Below are 21735 nucleotides of genomic sequence, written 5' to 3'. Positions count from 1 at the left end.
GCCTTTCAGCGCAGCGGACGTGGGCACGTAAAGTATTTACGAAAAGAAAAAGAAACCCTCTTAAACAATAAACTGCAATAAGTAAACATAAGCAAAAACTCCAAAACAAACCAAGCAAAGCTAACGAAACGCCGCCGTTGATAAGCCAAAAATAATTCAGTAGGTATGCCAAACCTTTTTTTTTACAAGTGTATTTGTGTTTAATTCATTTGTGATAATTAAACATAATCCAAAACAAAAATTGCAAGTGCCGCCAGCAAAAAAAGAAACTGATATTCGCAAAAAGAAAAAAGAGAGAGTGTGCTGCAGAGCCAAGAAACAGTGAGTGCCAAAAAAACAACAGAAGAATAACAGGGAAAGCAACAACAACACATAAAACAACAAAAAGCTTAAACAACGTGGTAAACAGCAAATATTGTAGGAGTATTTTTAGTGCTGCCCACAGTATGTGTGTGTTTGTGTGTCACCAAATGTGAGTGTGTGCCCCCGCTATGTTGTTGTTGTTGCTGCTGCTTCTGTTATTTCCACTTCTTTTTACGCCCCCCGCTTGGAAGACGGGAAAATTGGAAACTGGAAGCAAGCGAAATTATCAATGATCCCTCAAAACAAAAAAGGATAGGGGCGTTTCTACAGAAAGGGGGCGGGGCACCCGCATGAAAAATTAAAATAAAACAAGGCACAATTGTTAGTTAAACGCAATATTTTTCAAACTACCATACGCAGAGAATGAAAACAAAATTTGATATTATTTTCAGACCAAATAGCTGAATTTTAAAGTCAAAACAATGCCACATTGGAATTTGAAGAACTTGAAAATAATATAAACTCTAGTTAAGCCACAAATTTCGAATCTTTGAGATTCTTTCTATCAATCATTTTGAAATTAAATCGTCGCCACCTGTTGGCCTTTTATATAAGCACACTCGCACACACACACACTCGTGCAATAAACGCATATCAATCAAAATCTGGGTTATTTGCCTGTCTTCGACTTCAATTCTAATGCAAATCCTATGCCGAATGTTTGACACCCTTTTACCTAAGCCTATTCTAACCCGAAAAGTGAATGTTTGCGCTTTACAATTTACACCAGCTACTGGTGGACCTAACTATGATGAATTTCAAAAGATCCCGCTTATAGAGCTTTCGGAACCACATATTTAAGTTGTGTATATATAGTAGACAGTGAATTATCTCTTTGTTATTTGAAAAACACGTTTTTTGAGGTTTTAATGATTTTCCACTGTAATCCACTTTGGTTTGTTGTCACTTTTTTCTCGGTTTCGCGTTGGCCTGTTACCCTTACATGCGCACACAAATCTACACACGTGCGCGGTGTGTGTGTGTGCGAGAGTGTGTTTGGAAAGGGAGTTGGGGTAATGGGTGGGGAGGGGGTGTGCGTCGCCGCTGCGTCAGCAAGAAAATGTTCTGGCAGAGAAACGAGGCGCAGAATATCGACAACGCTTTGTCGTTGATTATACCACCCTGTATTTTATGTACCACAGCGGTATATTAGGCAGATATCGCTACGCTGATTCATAATTAGCATACAGCATATCCAAATACAAAAATGTGTAAAAAAAATTACAACGATTGGTAGTCGTTTACATAATAAGCTAGCCCGAATTTGGGATTTCTAGCAGTTACAAACTGATGATCGCGATTGGTTTCTATGTAGGGTATGCTATGTTTGATCGACAATACTCGTTACTGGTTTTATTTTGGCGTCGTTGTTGTTTTTGCTCCTCTTGCATATTTCATGTGTGAGTTGCGATCGTGTGATTTGTTGCTCTCCTCTTCTTCCCTGTCTCTCCGGCACTCTCTCACTCACCCTCTCTCTCTCGCTCTCTCTCTCTTTGTCCCTCTCTCCCTGTTGCTCTCCCTGTCTCGCTGCCTTTCTCTATCTGACCGAGACGCTAATTTGTTGTTGCTAGTGGTGCTATATAGCATATAGCGTCGTGTCTTGATAAAGCGACCTCGCCATTGCCTGCCTTCTTTTTCGTGTTGTTGTTGCTGTTGTATTTTTTCCCCTGATAGTTAACCGTCTACTATAGTTTGTAAAATTCAGTTGTATCATCAATTGGAATGACGAAAAATCTTAGCTAGCAGTTATGCAGATTGTGAAGATCACGTGGAACTAGTAGCTTTAAGTTTGGGTTTAGGGTTCATAAGCACTCTGTGCAATTAGCAAGACGATTATGCAACGACGAGCATTCAAGAAAATCCAATGAATACTTCAGACTTTCAAAGCTTTTTGCGTTGTGTGTATTGTTTATTGTTTTTCCTACTAGTTGTTGTTGTAGTTTTTTTTTTTTTTGGTTGCGTGTATGCGTGTGGCGGCAATTTCCGACTTAAAAACCAATTGGAAATTGAAATTCCTTGACGCTGGGCGGGATTAAAAACTAATTGAATATCGGCCGTAACATTTCCGACGTTTCGGGGGCGGCAAGTGGGTGGTTTGGTTTGGTGGGCGGTGGCGGTGGCGGACGTTTGGGTGGTTGTCGGCGGCACGCAAGACGCGCACCACCCAAAAACAACAATAAAGCCGAAAAACTCGTGCTGCCAAAGTGGCTTCTCTCTATTTCACCGCGTTTATTTATGTTTTTCTCATATGTTTCATTATGTTTCATTCCAGTTGGATAGAGTTTTTTAAAATGATAATTAAGGAAGAGGTACTACAAAAATTTAAATAATTCTTCAAAGCAATAAACATTTTGTGCTAGTATGACAACCATGGGCAACTTATTAGCTCTTGTAGAACTTATAAAATGGGTTTTAGGCTCCATTTGCACTAAATTTATATTACTTTAAGAATTGAATTGCTTGAGAGCTATTCATCTGACCGCTGCTGTTGAGGCGTGTGGTGTGCTTTTTTTGAGAACCTCATAGAAGGCAAACTGAGGCTGAGGCGTTGCTTTTTCTGTTTGTTGATTACATAAAAAATGAAAATAATTATGTATGTATGTACAAATGCTGTGTGTGTGTGAGCTGGTGTGTGCTGGTGTGCTCAACTAAAACATATTCACAACCAAGTTGTTAGCGCGATAAGATATAGCGACTATTAAAACAACAACTAAACAAAAACAAAAAATAAAGTAAAAAAAACTTAAAAGTAGCAACAGGAGACGACAACTTTGTTGTTTCGTCGTCGATTGTTATACAACGGCAAAGGCGGAGAAAATAGAGCGACGCATCTGCATCCAAATTAGAATTGGAATTCGAATTGCAATTACAATCGAATTGAAAATAGAAGCAGCGGAAATAGCAGGTCAAAAGCACGTTTAGCAATATGTTAGTTTATAGAAATGTATCAATGGTAAATAATAAATTAAGATATGCAGATTATTGAGATATCAAATAGAGGTTGAGTATATAGTGTTTCAACCATCATGGCATATTTTTTGAATGAATAACGAACTCTGTATTATGCGAACTACAATGAAGACTCATAATTGGTTTTTGGATTTCACTTTGCGGCGATATATTCGTACATATATTTTTCGTTTTCATTTTCAACTCAAGCGAGCATACATATTTTCCATTTGTAATTGTTTAGAATACACCTGTTTCCCACTCTGCGCCCATTCAGACCAATATGGAATGTTTTCCCAGCTGTTAGCACATGTTCACATGTTCGTTTTTCACTCAATGCAAATTAATATAAGAGAAAATAATACAACTTTAATCGTTAGCCAACAGTACGAATACGTAATGCCATCCGACCTGCTCCTATTTCCATCAATTATCAATCCATCATTTAACCAAATGTTTAACGAAAAAATAACGTGGCTTGGTACTCCATATTAGTTTTTTTTTTCTTTTATTGTATTTTCCTGCTCTCTATCATCTACGAATGTGCTAATTAGTGGGAAACGTTTAACGTACGAGTGTGTGTCAATTGGTTTAAGTTGGTTGATTGAAGGGCATCCCACTGTGCCTGATGCCCACTGTACGAGTGTGCCAAAAAAACAAACAAACGAGCACAGTGTTTGTCGAAAGTTTTCATCCCATTGCTAACCATTCGCCAGCACGCACTGTTTGGTCACAGTGGACACTCGCTTGAAACGACACTAATTGAAGTGGCTTTGAAAATACCAAATGATGAGTTGGATGAAGCTGTTAGTTAAAATAGGGGCTACTGTACAAAGCATTCACAACGTGAAAGGACAGTGTTATGGAGAGCCCAGTGTAGTTTGTGATGCTTTAAAATGTGGATTTCAATCAATTTTCAAGCAGTTGCTGATATATGTGTTATGCATGGGTGGTGACACTTTGGTGGGCTGTGTGAAATGCAATTGTGGCATTCAGATTTCATTTAGGGGACAAGTATGCTCCCTTATAAAGCCGCATCACGTATACGCCACCGATGCACATCGTTCCCGCTCTTATCAGCGATTGCTGGTTTTTCTTCTTGTTTTTTCTTTTTTTGTATTTGAGAACGTTTTCGGCTGCTGCCCACAAAAGGGTAAACAACTTTTGCTCTGTCAACACTGAACACACTCATTATTCATTATTATTTTTTCCCCCAGGCTTTTGTTGTATGCACACATATTGTTTTTCATGTTATTATTATTATTATTCTTTTTTTCTGCTTTTTCTCGAGGGAAATGTGCGCTTTGGCTATATTTAGTTGTATTAATTGCGGTTGACCCAATTTGTTGTTCTTGCACAGGCGACGCCTTGTGTAATTGCTTAGAGCAAAAACAAAGAATAAAACAAAAACAACAACAAATTATAGAAAAATAGTAAAAATAAACTGAACCAAACACAGCAGACGGTGAAATGCAGATGTGCACGAGGAAAAGCCAAAAAGAGCACATGATGGGTTTATTTTGGTTGAACGACGACGAAATTAATTGAAATTGAAATTTTTCGCCGACCACAAGAAGTCGAGTAAAATCGAGCTGAATAAAATCGAAATTGTCAGTCGAAGGAAAGGTAGAGTCCGTAATTCGTCGTCTCAGATGATCATTGAGGTGATTTTTTCTTTTTTTTTTTTGTTGCTGTATTTGCGGGGATTATCGGGGACTGTAAGTTGGCCTGGCAACAGCGAAAAAGACCTAAATGCCAAAGCGACAAAACAGCAAACAAAATGTACTAGCAACATGCCTGCATAAACACATAAATGTATGTAAAGAAAGGCATTTGCGGGCATTAAGTATATACTTGCGATACTACACCACTAAAATTCAATTAAACAACAATAAAATAACCATAAGAAAGTCATGAAGTATAGATTTGAAATCTATGTTTCACAAAGGTTTATTTAAATCAAATAATATTCGAATTTGATTAAAAACTTTAAAAATGGCTTCACTATGAAAAGTGGTTTGTTTTAATTGAACTTTATGCACTTCATCTAAGTTTGTAAGATTATAAATATTATTTAAGTGCTTTACGAAGTGCTGATGTATAATTAAAGTTGCCATCATATTAACCGCAATTGTACGCAGATTTGTACTTAGTTACATAGATAAATTTACATATGTACATCTATTTATTGTACATATGTACACATACAGAATATATACTTGCCTTACATGCATACATTTATATTTAGTTCTTTCTTTTGTTGTCTCTCCTGCTGCAGTTTTCACCGTCTTCTTCTGCCCATGCCTCTGGTTTCTTTTTTAGTTTTTTGTGTCTGTCAGTCTTTTTTTGGCGTGCCCAAAAAGCCGGCAAACTTCGTTTTTATTTACGCTCTTCTCTTTGAAAAGCGCGCTCTCGCTCTGTGATTTTCTCTTTTTCTTCTTCTTCTTGTTTTTAGCTTTGTTTTTTTTTCTTGGCGTTTTCATTTTCAATTTCGTTGTTGTGCGTGCGCCGTGGAATGGGGAAAAAGTTGTATAAATTTATTTATATTTTCAACAAATATAGGATGATACATAAGCGGTCGTCGTTGTTCAATTTTCCGCTGCTATTGCTAAAATTAAATATGGTTAAACAGCAACGCCGAAAAGCAACAAATGCGAAACTAAAAACAACTCAAACAAAGCGAGTGCACTGCGAGAAACTTATATCATTCGGTCGTATGACGGGAAGTAAAGAGCTTTGAACATGTTCTTTGGAATATTTATATGCAAAACAAATGTAAATAAAAACAAAATGAATAGATCTTATAACAATTATGAAATACATTATGTATTAAAAATTTATTACATTTTTTTCAGTGCGTTGCTGCATTCGATATGTTGTTGGTATTGGAATATTTGCGTTCGCTTAATTTATTTAGTGTGTGTGCGTTTGCGTTTTGGCTTCTTGTATTTCCTGCTTTATCGCTCACCTCTTTGGCTCTCTTCTCCCCCTCCTCACCCACCCACTTCTCGCCCTGTTTGTGTCGCACGTGTCGCTTTAGATTGTGCTTTTGGTTTTTTTTTTTTAATTTTGGCAAGCGGATAAATCGCTAGCGTTATATTAATTAATTTAATTATGCATTTAATCAACTATTGAGCTAGTTTTTCTTATTAGGAAAGTAAACAAGTGTTTGCGATGTTTTTCTGCGGCTTTTAATTATGACGTGTAGTTTCAGTTGCTAATACACGAATTTTGTCTTGTGCGACTTCTAATTAATTAAATTAGGCAATTGGCTAGATTGTTTCATTTGATTTGAGTTTATTTTTATAATTGAACATAGTTCCTATGTTATTTGAAAATACTATGAATTGTAATAAAAGCATCAATTTTTCTTCTTATGCGAATTCGATTTCAAGAAAATTATGACATCTTATTTGATTGTTACGTATATTTTTAAACTCGTGATTTCGGTTTTTGGCGACTTAGGTCATCAAATATGTGTGGTTAAATGGTAAATAAATTTAGTTTTTTAGTCAGAAATAATGACGTATTTTGTCGAGCGCACATTGCTGTTGCCATTTTGTTTATTTATAAATATTTAGAGAATTGTAATAAAATACAGACTTCTGAGTCACATTTGCTCACCCAAGAGCGCAGCAAAGAGAAGTTTGGAAGAGAGCCAATTGAAGTAAGAGCTATAAAGAGTGTTAATTCAAGCCTAGCCCAAACAGCTGTTTGTTGTGCCTTATTTTTGTTTTTGCCTTTGGCTTTTGTTGTTGCCACGAGATCCTTGCCAAAAGTTGTTTATGTTAAGGAGCAGAAAAGAAGGGTGAGATGGGGAAAGCTGCAAGGGCTGCGGACGGAAAGAGACGGACAGCCAGCTGGCCTCCACGAGCTTCGAATTTGAGTATTTGTTTTTTTTGTCAAAGTATAGTTTTATTTCGCATATTTTTGTCGCGTTTGTATTTGTTTCTGCTCACTTCAATAAATGGCAATGTCATGCGCGAACGTACAGACACATACAAATATATTGAGAGGTGTACAGTAGGCACTCGAAAATCGGCAATAGAAATCGATATGTTATTTAAAGAACATAGGCAGACTGTTTGCCTTAATTTGATCTAATTTAGCTTACAGTGAGATTAAAATACCCAGATATGAATTGAAAGCTACAGCTGCTTATCAATTAAGTGATTATAAACGTTTCATTAACTATTTTTAAATTATATTTTACTGTACCTACTCACTAGCTTGTTTACGACGCTTTGACGTTGCTTTGGCTTTTATTTATTTTTATTTATTGTCGCTTTGCCGGCTCTCTCTGTCTCTCGTTTCTCCGCTCTCGTACACAATGAAAGCTTTGTGTGATTTTTACCAGAGAGTGAGCGGGAGAGAGAGAGAGAGAGTGTGTGTGTCGTGTGGGTGTTGCGGTGTGTGTGTGCTCAAAAGAGTATGGCTGGTGGGGGTCGGTTTTTCAATTGCTGTTGCCGCCGCTTCGCTTCATTCGTTTGCCTGCTCGCGTGCTTTACGGTTCGAGATTAACGAGAAAATCTTGTAAAAACCTTTTAACAAAAAAAAAATTACTCCATGGATTCATAAACAAATTTTGCGAACAAAATATATAGCCACAGTAAATGGAGAACTCTTCAACAATTTCCTAAACATTTAAGATTTTTTTTTGCGTGCCAATAAAACGACAACGAAACTGCAAGAACGCCTTGTATGGAGGTATGTGATACTGAATCCACACAAAATAAATATAACTACAAAATTGAAGAAAACCAAATTTTTTAAAGCGGGCCATAAAAATAAAATAAAAATAACAAAAGTGTGTGTGTGTTGGTTGGTGTTTGTGTGTGAGTAAAACAAAAATAATAATAAGAAATACGAATGGCAAACAAAGAGAAAGGGAAAGAGCGAGTGTGGTAGAGAGACGGAGGATCGCAGATTACAATTTGAATTTTAAATTTGTTTTTTTCCAATCAAAAGTACAACTTGGCATTTTGTAATCGATTCCCCATTCGAGCTATATTATTTATTTTGCGTAATGCCCGATTTTCTATGCATTCTCCGATTTCATAATCATGCCTTAAACTTAGCTACTAAATGTATAAAAATAACAACAACTAAAAAAAATGCCTAAGAAACGAAAACCACGTTGAAATTTCGTTTATATTCCTCTCTTTCTCCGGCTGCCCTTTCTCTCTGACACTGTATTTTGGTTCTCTTCTGTCTTTAAAGCAGTTTAAACTGCTATTTCACAGTAAAAGCTTCATTAATGAACCAAAATCGCTATTTCCAAAGTATAGAAATTGTATTACGCCTAACTAAATACAACTGAAATTCTTCTCCGAAATTGATAATAAAATTAAAACTCATGAGTAATTAGTTTTGGAGCTAGATATTTTGTAAAGAATGCACTGCAGACTAGCTGACACACTAAAAATATTTATTCTCTTATCGTCCACACTATTTTTCTCTTTTACGCTTTCTCGCACACACACGTGCAATGACATTTGTTTTTTTTTTTTGTTTTATGAAAACGACGCGAATAAGCTAACAATAAATAGACAACAACAAAAGCGATCAACAGCAATTATAAACGCCAAAAGCGCTTTTCTAGCGGCCTTGTTGCGTTTTTCAGTGTATACAAAAACCAAAAACAAATCCAACTCAGTCGTGTACATATATAGAAAAACTTAGCCAAATTTGTACAGATTTGTTGCGTCTTTATTTATATTTATTCCAAGCACATTTTTTTAAACTAAATTTTTGTTTGCCTCGCTTTTGGTAAATAGTTTATGCCAGATATACATGTTTTATTCTTTGTGAATATTTATAGAAGATGGTGGATTTGCATAAAATATAATACAAATCGAAAACTTTTACTTTTCATGCACCCTTCTTATTGGTTTTTCAATGAGTTTCCTTTTCAATTTCATCTTTTTCATAACTCATACGCCCTGTTGTCGGTGTTTGATTATTCTTTTCGATGATTTGACCCAGGCGTATACGTAATGTGCAAGGCAAAGCGTAAGAGAGCGTGAGAGAGAGCGCGTGAGAGCAGTCACACACACACATGCGCACACTCACCGACACCAGGGCAGAATCACAGACATGGCGGCCACAACGTCAGGCATTACGTATACGCCGCGTGGTTGTCGCCATCGCATATCTTATTTTCATTCCATTTTATTTATTCTGATAATTTTCCTTCTTTTGTTATTGGCATTGTATATCGAGAAAATTGTACGAAATTGACGATAAAAGTGAACCGTCTTGCTTTAAAGAAACATTAACGAAGTGTCGACCTGAAAATTGGTGGGAAAATACAACATATTCATTTTAAGCCGTTTAACGAAAATAACGAAACGATAAATGCCCATAATGTTTAAAGTACATGCATATGTAAACTCTGTGTATCATACGAATAACTAACAAACAAGGTATACAATTTCTTGAATACTGAAGTTATTAATGCTAAGCATTTTTCTTATCGCGGTTTGAACACCTAAAACCGAATAAATCTGAATCGCAAACATGTATTATAAACAATTTACCCTTCGTAATTGTTTAAAAATCATTTTTGATTCACCTTTGTTCTCTGTTATTTGAATGAATTTCAGAAGTTTTTGTTTATATTTCATCAAAAGAGAAATAGCGAGAGAGAAACAGGGCGAATAACACAAAGAAAGGAAGAAAAAAAGTTCTCTCAAAAAATGCTGCTGCTGCTTTTCCTTTTTCGCTGTTTCTCGATTTTATTACACCTTCTGTTGTTGTTGTTGTTGTGGTCATTTAGCTTTTTGCCTTCTATGCTTTCTTGTTGATTGCCGGAAGTATGCAAAGCTTTTTCTCTTTCTCGCTCTTTGTTACGTTGAATGTTTTGAAAGCTGTTGCAATAATTTCGCCTATTGTTTATTGTATATTTTATTTAACACAAATCAAAATAATTAAATACACAAACCGCAAACAAAGCATTTTAAATCGAGGCAATTTCCATTACACTTTAATCTATGATAATTGTAAATGGCAAAAATGCCGGCTACTCATTCTCTTTCTGGCATCTGACAAACGTAATTGCATTTTAATATACCATTATTTTTTGTTATCTCACGCTCTTCATTTTTCGTATTACATTTATTAAAAGAGGAAACAACTCATTTAACATTTTTTCCATATTCCATATTTTTTCCCATTTTCCCCTCTGCCATTTCAATTGGGCGACAATTTTCCCAACAACAGCAAGAAAAACGAAACATGCTGGCTGTCAATTATTTGTTTGTTTGTATTATTGAACCAGTCGCACGCTGATTACCTTACGAGGCTTAACCATTTTTCTACCGTCAGCTGGGTATCAATAGTTTTATGTAAACACCAACAAAATGGGGCCAGAAAAATTATGCGGAACAGCGCTTCTATTAACACATGATTACTTGGATTCCAACTAATGTAATTAAGCGGTTGCACAAATATATGTATTAAGAACTCGTAAATAAATTTATATTCAACGCACCTTTCTTCATATTTCGTTACTATTTCTGGCAGTCTCAGTGACTTCTTAATAATTGCATAATTTGCAGGGTATCAACGGGCGGGTGTCTCGCTATCATCGTGACTTAACTCCACTTGCTAGTCGGTGGTTTTATTTGCTGCTAAGTGGCTCCCTTACGATTATTTTTTTGACACGCTCATAAGCATCCGTGTGCCGCGTTTGTGCACACTTTGCTACATACATATACATATATATCATGTATCTGGATGATTCATCCTCCATCATCATCATCATGTTCTCCTCAGTAGTTTCATGGCGTTTCATTAGCGTGGCTGCTTCTATACTATTTTCTATTCATTTTTTTTATTATTTTGGCTTTTGTTTTTTAGCAAGCAGTTTGCTCAGGTACAGTTACCACTGGTTTTTTTGTTTTTGGCTTTTGCTGTTAATTGGCTCGCAGAAGAAAAGACCCAAATGCAAGACTTGCACTCTCTCCTGTTCTCTTTCTGTCCATTTACTTTTTTTTTGTGGGTGGATGGTTTTGGGGGGTTTCCAGATGACATTTAAAACGGCTCCGTGCTGGAGAAAGGTCTTCAGGTCACAGCCCAAAAGCTAAAAAGCCAACGAGAGAGGCATTTTGTTGACTGTGACGTTGACGTTTCTAGAACACAATACTAATCTCGCAACGTTTACAGTGCACGCTCTAAAACGTGAACAGACAAAGTTTTTTCCGAATTTAAAATAAATTTTGTTTATTCAGCTAAAATCTGAATCCCAAAGTAATCAAACAAAAATTGAAAATAAACGAATTCAGCTATTTCGCCTTAGGAAAGTTCCACTGTAATAACAAACCGTAGCTGCGGCTCAAAATCAAATGCGTAGCTTTCTCTCTTTTTTGTTCTCTTTCGAACACAACAATAAAGCTGAGATAAACAAATTCAAACTGAGAGCAGCGGAAAAGAGAGCCTTTCACCGGACAGAGAGAGAGAGAGAGAGAGGAAACATATGTATCGGCATTTTGCGATGGAGAGTTTTTCCAGTGCTGCATTGGCCAAAAATTGCTGTTGCTTCTCTTATTCTTATTGTTCTTGTTCATTGTTGTTGTCTCCATGCGGCCATATTTGCTAATTAATTATGTCAAAGCAACAACGCACCGCCTCCACTTCCACCTCCGTTCATCTTCTTCTTATCTCAAACACGCTCTTTTGCTCTCACTCTATTTTTTGCCGCTCTCTTGCGACGCTGCAAAATAAAATATTCGTAAGCGTCTTGTTATTATTTTGTTGTTGCTCTGAAAAAGAAATACAAAAATATAAAAAAAAGGAAAATAAAAAGTTGCCAAGACAACGAGTAGACTTTCGAAAAAAAGAAAACAAAAATTGCGTCGTTTTTGCTACAATACACGAATTCCAGACTTTACGCAGTAAAAAAATGTATGACATTTGAAAGGAAATTATATACCGACTAATATTTAATCAGTTTCATTAGTGATTTAATACAAATATGCACTACCGCGATATTAATTCCCAATTTTTTCTGTAAACATTCTGTAAACACCATAAATTATACATTTTTATTTTCCGTGTATAATAATAAATACAACTTTCAAGCTGTACTTTTTGTTTTGGGCGGTCAGTGTAATGACGGCGACGTCGACTGCGCTGTCGGCGTTGGAGGTCAGCGGAGCTTTGTTTTTTCGTTTTTGTTTTTATTGTTTTTGTTGCCCGTGCGTTTCGTTCTCGTCGCGTTTGTTGTGTTTTTCGCATTTACGGTTACGGTTTTGTTGTGGCGCGCACTTTTCTGCCTCTCCTCGTTCTCTTTCCCGCCCCGCCCCTGTCTCTTTGCCCTTCCTTTTGCCATACGTTTTGCACATGCAAAACAATGGGTAATAATCAGGTAGGTTAGCGCAAGAAGTAGAAAAGGAAATACAGTCCGCACTCGAATAGAAAAACTTTGATAAAAATAAGATATACAATTAAATAATCAAAATTAAAACGCGACTTGAAAAGAGGTCGAATACACAATTTGTCAATTTGTCTGTTATATGTTGATATGTTCCTTTTATCGCGGTCCCTCTGTACTAGCTAGTAAAAGTAAATTTGCTTCTTGGACATTTCTATTGTCAAGTTTTCGTTAGTTTCCGTAGTTATTCTTGTTGTGCCTGCCCCAAATGAAAATCAATAAATAATAATACACTTTGTTGGCTGCCCCCCTCACCGTTCGCATCCCTCACTTTCTGTTTAACCAACTATTCGCCCTCTCTTTCGCTCTTTAGGTTTGCGATGCACGACAGCAAATATATGTTGCCCCTCGGGCAAAATGAATATTTAAGTTAATTGCCTTTGATGTAATAGCATGTGATGAGCAACTGACTAAATGGATGAATAAATGATGTATACATTACTCGATTACTTTAGTTCGATCGATCATAGATCTTTGAATTGTTCGAAAGAACGTATTTTGACCTTTAAACTTTATTGAGGTTTGCACACCCAATTAAAACAAATCTTTGGGAATATAAGAAACGATTTTCACTGCTGGCAAATTCAATACTTTCTATTTGATTGGTCATCGATCATTGATCTTTGGACTCTCTTTGAATTAGAGTCGAATTACTCGGAACTTTAGTTGAAGAAAATAACTAGAAGCTATAAGGGAATATACGCCCGCATACAGAAATACTGATAAGATAATCTGCACACACATGTAGAAAGAGAGGGGGCTACAAGTACAGAGAGAGAGAGACAGGTTCATTATTTGAGAAAGAGAGCAGGTGAAGTACCAACCCTGTTGGCGTCATAAAAATGCCACAAAAAGCAAACACGCGTAAATTAGAAGTAACAACAAAAACAGTATAAAAACACAAAAAATGTCTTCGATTGCGTAAAATTAGGAAAGGCAATATTATTATATAACATATAAAATTGAACTGATAAATAATTAGTTATGCGGTTTTTCGTCGTCTAGTAAACAATAATCGCACTTTACGAAAAGTCAATTTGATGACCGTACAAAGTGCAGTAAATTGATCATTTCATCAAACAATCATTAGATCATCAGCGGGTTGGGCTAAAAATACAAACTTGGCTTTAAATAGCCGGATAACCAAAAAGGAATTTCATACCTAATGATGAGGCAATCTACTGAGATTATGACAACACATAATGTTCGATGATCGCATTCTAAAGTGTTTGAATGCAATTGATGCCATACCAACGGGTCACGATACCAATATCACAATCGATTCTTATACCAACGCATTTGCCATATAATTTTGTGATGTAAGATCAGATTATAACAACGGTCTTTGGATTGGTCAAGCTAAAGTTAAACAGGGCGAATTGCAAACTCTGACTCAGAGGAAATGACCAAGCCTGATGTCTAAAATCATCGGCCGATGATGTAATGAACAATAACTGTGGTTTTGATAAAAATAAAAATAAATTAACTTGGATGTTGCATAATTGTATGGTTTCTTTGGAAAGAAATGGTTGCTATTATTAATAGAATAATTCATATTTCTAAGGTATTACCCTTTCTGACATGGACTAAACATCTTCATTTCCATTTTCCTTTGCAGCATGTCCACAGATAATCCCACACAGTTGCTGACCACTCGTGATTTGAGCCAACTGCGTGGACATCTGCAATCCGGAACAGTAGCGGTGCCCTCCACGCCCACTTCTGTGGTGGCAGCAGCAGCAGCAACAGTGGCTGCCGCCCATGGATACCGCACCATTGCACCGACCCAACAACCCGCCAACAACAGCAGCAGTAGCAGCACTAGCAGCAGCACCAACAGCAGCACAGCAACAGCAGCAGCAGCAGCAGCATCAGCTCAACCACCTGTAATACCACCAGTTATATCCACAAGCAATAGCAACATGCCGGCAAGTGCCTCAAAATATGTATTTCTGCAGCACAATCACAATGGTGGTTTTACGGCATACGATGGCTCTGCAGCCACAACAGCAGCGGGAAGCACCGGAACTGTAGGTGCCACCGGTGGCAATATAGTACTCCTGGCAGCCGCGCCGCTGGAAGCCAGTTCCGGCGAGGCTTTGGTCAATGTGCGAACAACTGAAGATGATGGGGAGTTGCGTTCACTGTCCTGGCTCAGCGATACCAATTTAATTAAGGGCATTGTGACCACTACGGCCGGACAGGCAGGAAAACGTGGTGCAACGGTGGCCATCAAGTCGACGGCTGGAGCAGCAGGCACGGTGGGATCCGGTGCCCCCAATGGCAATCTGTGTATAGTCAGCGATTTGATAGAAGAGCTACCCACTAATCTGAGTGAAACCAGTGAACAGGAGTCGACCGGAGGAGCAGCAAGTGGGTCGGTACCAGCAGCATCAACTGTGTACAGCACCACAACGGTGCACAAAGGAGCCAGTGGCACCACCACCGTGGTGGAGTACAAGGCCAGCAAAGCCAATCAGCAGCAGCAACAGCCGCAGCAGCAGCAGCAACAACAACAACAGACGACCTATTTGCCAACGCCGACAAGAACCACAATGGTGGGTCACGGCTATATGCCTGTGGTGGTCAGCAGTGCCAGCCAACCCATACTATCGCCCGCCAAACAGCAGCTACCGCAACAGATTTACGTGACCAGCAATGGCAGTTCACCAGCCGGCGGCGGGACCATCTACAAGGCAGCCAACCCGGCACTTAGCTCGCCAACCACCAGCAGCAGCAGTAGCAACACCACCACCCACCATCCGCACAAGAAGTATCTGCGCGAAAAGATGCACGTCCAGATGGATCACAGCAGTCATGTGGCCTCAACCGTTACGGTGGTCAGTTCGCCGGCCTCCTCGAACAATTCCTCGATTAGCAGCTCCAACACAGGCTCTGTATCCGGTTCGGGTTCCTCGACAGCGGCTGTGAATGGTGGCAATAGCCCAGTGCCCAAGACCAGTAGCTTTAGCACCGTATTCGAGGCGGTCAACTATGCCACATCGGCTGCCAGCAACAGCAGCAGCAGCAACAGCACACCCAACAGTCAAGCCATACTCCATGGCCAGGAGTCGCCGGCTGTGGTGACCACAACGACATTGATCAGTGCCGGATCCCTGCCGCCGGGCTACAGCTTCGTCAATCAAGTGGCCAGCACGCCGCATGTGCTGTGAGTTCATCTAGAATCTATTCTATTCTTTAGACACAAATAACTAACGCCTTCTCTTTCAGTTCCACACCAGCGCATGTTGCCTCTCCGGAAACGCCACCCGGAGCAGCTTTGTTGCCAGGAACTTATTATGCCACAAGCACCACATCAGCGGGCACAACCACAACCACTTTGCAGCCGCGCAGTCTGCAGTTATCCGTCTCGCCGCCGCCGCCAAATATGACGCCCACGAGTCAAGTGCACAATGGATCACTAGGAGGAGGAGGAGGAGGAGGATCCGGAGGAGGAGGAGCCAACCTGCGGAGTCCTAATAGCTACGCCAGCTACGACAACGAGGATTCCCTCAAGGAATTCGATCTGGTGGTCAGCTCACGCTTGCACACAAGCACGCCGCAATATTCGGTGTCCAAAAATGGAGCCAACGCTTATGGTAACGGCAACAGCAATGTGAATGGCGGCGGAGCTGGTTCCAATACGCCGCAAAAGCAAAAGCATCCCAATAACGTGCCATACGATCCGCTAGTGCATACCAATAACAAGCCGCCATATAGCTTTAGGTAATTATATACATACACGAAAAGTGAGATAATTGAGTTATATTTAAATGTTATCAACCAATTGCAGTTCCTTGATCTTCATGGCCATTGAGGGTTCGAATGAGAAGGCACTGCCCGTTAAAGAGATCTATGCGTGGATTGTGCAGCACTTTCCGTACTTCAAGACGGCTCCCAATGGCTGGAAAAATAGCGTGCGCCACAATCTCTCGCTGAACAAGAGCTTCGTCAAGGTGGAGAAGGCGCCGAACATGGGCAAGGGATCGTTGTGGCGTGTGGAGCCACAGCAGCGCCAGAATCTCATCCAGGCGCTAAACCGTTCGCCCTTCTTTCCCAACTCGGCGGTGGATAAAATCAGTCCCTCGCTCAAGAGTCCCAGTGGTGGATCCGCATACGATAGCCTCGATGGCGGCGGCAGTGGTGCGGTTACCTCGGCTCAGCCAGCGGCTGCTGGTGCTGGAGTTCCGGCTGCCGCAGCCGTGGCTCTGTCCACGCCCACCAAAAGCAATGGTCTGGCGCTGGCCAATGGTGCTAGTCAGGCCACAAACGCGGCCAGGCCGCATAGTCCCAATGGTGGTGGCAGTGGCAGTCATGCCCGCTTCGATCCCTACCTATTCCCCAATCTGTCCAAAGCTTTTCGCAATATACGCGAGGATACGGTCGGGCAGCCACTGCTGCAAGATGCCCTCGATGACGAGCTGTCCGGCGATTATCACAATAATAATAATAACAATGGCAGTGGCAGCAAGTACAATTACGTGGGTTTGAATGGGTCAAATGGAGCTGGCAGCGGTGGTGCTGGGTCCAACGCAAATGGAGCTTCCGACGGCATCAATTTCGCGCGATTGGCCCGCGATTGCGGAGCGGACAGCATGGACGATGTGCATGCGGCGACGGCGATGCTCTACCTCAAACACGGACCAAAGGCCTTTAGTGAGCCCTTCCAGAATGGGTAAGTGTCGGGCATGAATGTACCTTCTAGTCAATCCAGATATCTAATCCACAGTTATTTCCTCCACAGTAATGGCCCGGTGATAACGAGTTCGCCGAGCGAGGATCACACCTACTCGGCGGGTGGCAACAGCAATGCGGACAGCGGCTCCTCCACGCCACTGACCAATGGCAATGCCCTGGCCAGCGTGGCGCAAGCAGTGGCCCAGGCTCAGAATAACCAGGGAGGCGCTGGATCCGATAGCAACTGCGCCAGCTCGGATGCTGCCTACGATAGCAGTGAGGAGAAGTGAGTTTATCGCAAAGGATTTCGTGTATGTTTTTCGATTATAACCGATGGTTTTTGTACCCTTCAATCAACAGTCACAACATCACGCCCGAGGAGATGGCCGATCGGCAGCGACATCGCGACGGCGTGGACGCCCTGCTCTCGTTATCCGGCTCCTCGATTGTGGAGTGCGGCTCGGTGGCCACCACACATTATCACAGCAACGGCAGCAGCGGCAGCAGCCATGGATCCCCGCACAAGCGAGCCTCGAGTCACAGTTTGGAGGAGGAGCACCTGCAGCAGCACAGGGAACAGCAGCTGCAGCAGCCACAGCAACATCACCACCAGCAATTTGGCAGCACTCAAGCGGTCTACACCAATGGCAGTGGCAGCAAGATGGCTTTATTGAGCAGTGCTGCCGCCAATGTGGCACTCGCTCAACAGCAGCAGATTCACCAGGACTTGTACTCCTCGACGGCTGGACACAATGCCAGTATGTATCTGGGCGGACTGAACAATCACTGTTTGCCCGGTGGCGGCGGTGTGGGCTCGGTGAACGTGGCGGCGGGCATGTTGCCACAGCATTTGAGTGCTGCAACGGCGGCAAGTAAAAATAAGGTGAAACCATTGCGAGGATTACGCACCAAGTTTAAGCGAAAGTCCGCCTGGATGCGGTGAATATGGCGACAGGCTGGCGGTAAATGGACCTAGTACAGCCGTCCAAAGATCGCCACCCTAACCACGCCCCTGCCCATACGCCCTCCCGCCCCTGCGATCTGTTGTTGTCTCTTTCTAAAGCAAAAATTGTTCAAATCACAGAGCATTTAGACTAAATTTCGTAATCTTAGCAAGTTCATAGTTTCTTCAGATTTTTTATTGCTCTATCTTTTACAAATTCTTGTGTGTTTTCGTTTTTGTTATAGAAGTTTTTTTGACTACCATTTTTTTTTTATTATTCATTTAAAACCTTAGCCCTTATGTTTTTAGGTTTTTTTTCTGTGACTTTACTATGCCCCGCAATTGAATGTTGGCCATTTAATTATTACTTGATTAACTATTACTATATGATTTATAAGTCATCCTAGCTGCAATTTCTTAGAACTCCTAGATGTTAAGTGACTTCTTATATTTTAGCTTGTAATTTTAAATTGTGCAAATATTTTACAGACCAATCGCAGAACGAAATTACTTTTAATGGCAACCAATTGAAATCGAAATCAGAGTTATAATGAAAAAGTATCTGGTTTTTTAGGGCCCACAATTCGTTGTTAGCTTTTAATACATACAAAACTCTATTTTATTTGTTTTTTAACTCGCGACACGAGGGACACAAGCAAAGTGAACTTCTCCAGCGTATCAGTGACAAGGTTTATATCAAAGGAAACAACACATAAAACACCAACTAATTGAGCTAAGTAGGAAAGAGTAGCTAAGTAAAAGAAAATAAGAAAAAAATTGTAAAAAGCGCAAGAAAAAGGAAAAAATGTAGAAAGCAAACGCAACGTTTGTACAAATAGCAACCAGAATTAAGATTCTTTTTTATTTCGGTCTTGTGCCGCAAGAAAAGGTTTTTCCTACACTTATAAGATCCAAAACACCCTACTTACATGATCTAAAAACAAGCGATATAAAAATATATACATATATATATATATATACATATAGATGGAGAGTTATATAGAGAAACGTAAGATAAGCCAAGCAAAAAAACCCACAAAGAAACACACATTTAGCGCCTTATATATTGAGTCCTTAGCTAAAAACGAAAGAGAGAAAATGTTGAATTGTTTGAACTGCTTTGTTATACGAATGCATGAGTACATATATATATATTCTATATATATTTAAGGCCCCATCCATATTTTGACCTGCCTAGTAACCCCTTCCCTCCGCTCCCCTCCCCCTCACCACACTCAAGCAAATGTTAAATCAAAGATATTTAGTTGATAAGCCAGGGAGTAAACCGGAAATCCTAATTGTAAGCTTCATTTAGATGGTTACGTACATAGTTGAAATGCTAAACATTTGTTAACAAGAATCCAACCGTAAGCTAGCCGATTTTAGTTGAATGAACCTCCTGCAATTTCCCTACCCAGGTGTACATATATACAAAATGGATTGAGCTGTTGAAATGATGCTGCACATCTTTACATAGGCATATTGTGGAAACCAAGAAATACTTATTAATTAAATAATTAAATAGGCGGAAGGAAAAACTTGACAAAGAACGCCCTAAGTGTTTACACTTCATGTACCTTTTTAGCAAAAAGCAAAAAACGCAAAAGCAAAGATCGCATTAAAATTGTATACATACATATATTAAAACTACCAATTACGAAACTAAACTAAATGTTGATGTCAAAGAGAAACCAATTTGCTAGTTGTTACAAACCAGAAAAGAAAACATAAAACAAAAAAACAGAAAAACAATGTTAAAACTATTTTGTTCCCTCAACAACATATTATTAAGATTATGGTTTTTGTTTTTTTTTTAGTTTAATTACGTAAAAATATTGCCTTGATGCATATTTTGGGGAAGGAATGTGACTAAAATACCAGAAGCGAGAACAACAAAATAATTGTATGCCTAGCTTTAACTTAAGGTCCTAAAAGCAAGAAAAAAAACCAAAATACAACCCTTTTTCATAAAATCCTTCGTACGACACACAGTGAAAGACAATCGCCGCCCGTGTTGTTGTCGTTGTCGCTTAAGTTTAAAGTTTAAACAAATTCTATGTAGCTATAGATACCTACGAGTAATATATATATATAGATTACACACACACACACACAGCAATAGCAAAGTACATATACAACAAATATTGTTATACAACCTTACGCTTTTGCCGAGATAAGGTGGATAAAACTATCTTCCCGAACCCACAGATTCTAGAGCCCATAATCCACCATATATCTGCAAAAAAAAAAAAAACAATCGATGAGCTAACCACTTTTGTTACCGTGTTTTTTCTTCTACTTTAATTATTATATCGCATCATTATTATTATTACCGTATATATTCATGGTATATATACTTACATATATGATTATACAACTTTTTTTGCGTACCAAATACACACCAATCAAAATGTGAAATATTTTCTTTATCTCTATGTGTTTTATTTCGGTTAAATTTCTCACATCATTTTATCATTTTGTGGGTTGTTATTTTATAAACTTTAATTTCTACTCCTATTGACAGCAATGTGAATATAGCTTGTAGTTGTACATAAATGAATATAGAGTTTATATAGAGAGATCGGATTCTGTTGAACTATAGTAAGTGCCTGCCTCCTCCCATGATGAAGTTGAAACAAAAAAAAAATATTAAAACCTGGGCCAAAACCAGAGTAGAGCTTTGATTAAACGTCGCACTGTTGCCAATTTTCATAGATTCGTTTGTTAAAGTGTTAGCTTGAAGCTAAAAGAAATCGATCCTTAAGCCCCGCCTTGCTTTAGCCTGAAAAAAAGATAACAACGATAAGACACTCACCTACACACAATGTACAGACTACAGGGTATCCAAAACATCTCGAACAAACCGAACGGATTGAGATATATTTGCCCACATACAAACAAACTTGTATATCTCTCCGATGAATAGGATGATCAATCTGTTTGCCCTCCAAGGTTTCAACTAGCGCCTGTTTTTATGTCTTTAAAACCTCTGTACCAAACAAAAAAAAAAAACGAAAAAAAACATAAAATACAAAATATATACAAAAGCAAAGTAAATCAATTAATTACTTAAGAAATACCAAGCAAAACTTAAGCAAATCAAACATAAATTCTATTTATATATATACATATGTATGTACATACGTAGATGTACGTACGTATGAAAGCAAAGACAAAAATGTTTAGGATGAAAATGTTACCCTGTATTTTTTTAGACATAACATTTTTCTACTTTTTGGACGATGTAAAACTAAAAGACAAACAACAAGTAAACGAAAACCAAAGAAACGATTGTAAAAAATGTATTCATATGAAAGGTAAAATTTATAATTTCCATTTGTTGCTAATTTATAGAAAACACACGGAACAA

General features: G+C 39.1%; 1 protein-coding gene across 3 annotated transcripts; it reads left to right on the top strand.

The window, feature by feature from the left end:
- The first annotated feature begins 29 nt into the window (after window positions 1-29).
- LOC6618998 (mucin-19) lies at window positions 30-21387 on the top strand. 3 transcript variants are annotated; one of them, XM_032724306.1, is made up of 6 exons: window positions 30-159; window positions 14364-15914; window positions 15977-16471; window positions 16539-17420; window positions 17490-17708; window positions 17783-20794. In XM_032724306.1, the coding sequence occupies exons 2-6, from the start codon at window positions 14365-14367 to the stop codon at window positions 18363-18365; spliced, it is 3729 nt and encodes a 1242-aa protein (XP_032580197.1). In that variant the 5' UTR covers window positions 30-159; window position 14364; the 3' UTR covers window positions 18366-20794. The 3 variants fall into 3 exon arrangements, with proteins under 3 accessions (XP_032580197.1, XP_032580196.1, XP_002043243.2); XM_032724305.1 differs by having other exon boundaries at window positions 42-163; XM_002043207.2 differs by lacking the exon at window positions 30-159 and adding an exon at window positions 7790-8019 and having other exon boundaries at window positions 17783-21387.
- The last annotated feature ends 348 nt before the right edge of the window (window positions 21388-21735 follow it).

This window comes from Drosophila sechellia, chromosome X (assembly GCF_004382195.2).
Source record: "Drosophila sechellia strain sech25 chromosome X, ASM438219v1, whole genome shotgun sequence".
In the NCBI taxonomy this organism is placed as follows: Eukaryota; Metazoa; Arthropoda; class Insecta; order Diptera; family Drosophilidae; genus Drosophila; species Drosophila sechellia.
This window is presented reverse-complemented; position numbering and strand designations above follow the sequence as displayed.

Bases quoted from the DNA above. Each gene is read 5' to 3' on its own strand.
- LOC6618998 (XM_002043207.2), top strand. From the start codon at position 14,365: ATGTCCACAGATAATCCCACACAGTTGCTGACCACTCGTGATTTGAGC. The intron at 16,472-16,538 runs GTAATTATATAC...AACCAATTGCAG, and splicing joins AAGCCGCCATATAGCTTTAG to TTCCTTGATCTTCATGGCCA. The intron at 17,709-17,782 runs GTGAGTTTATCG...TTCAATCAACAG, and splicing joins TACGATAGCAGTGAGGAGAA to TCACAACATCACGCCCGAGG.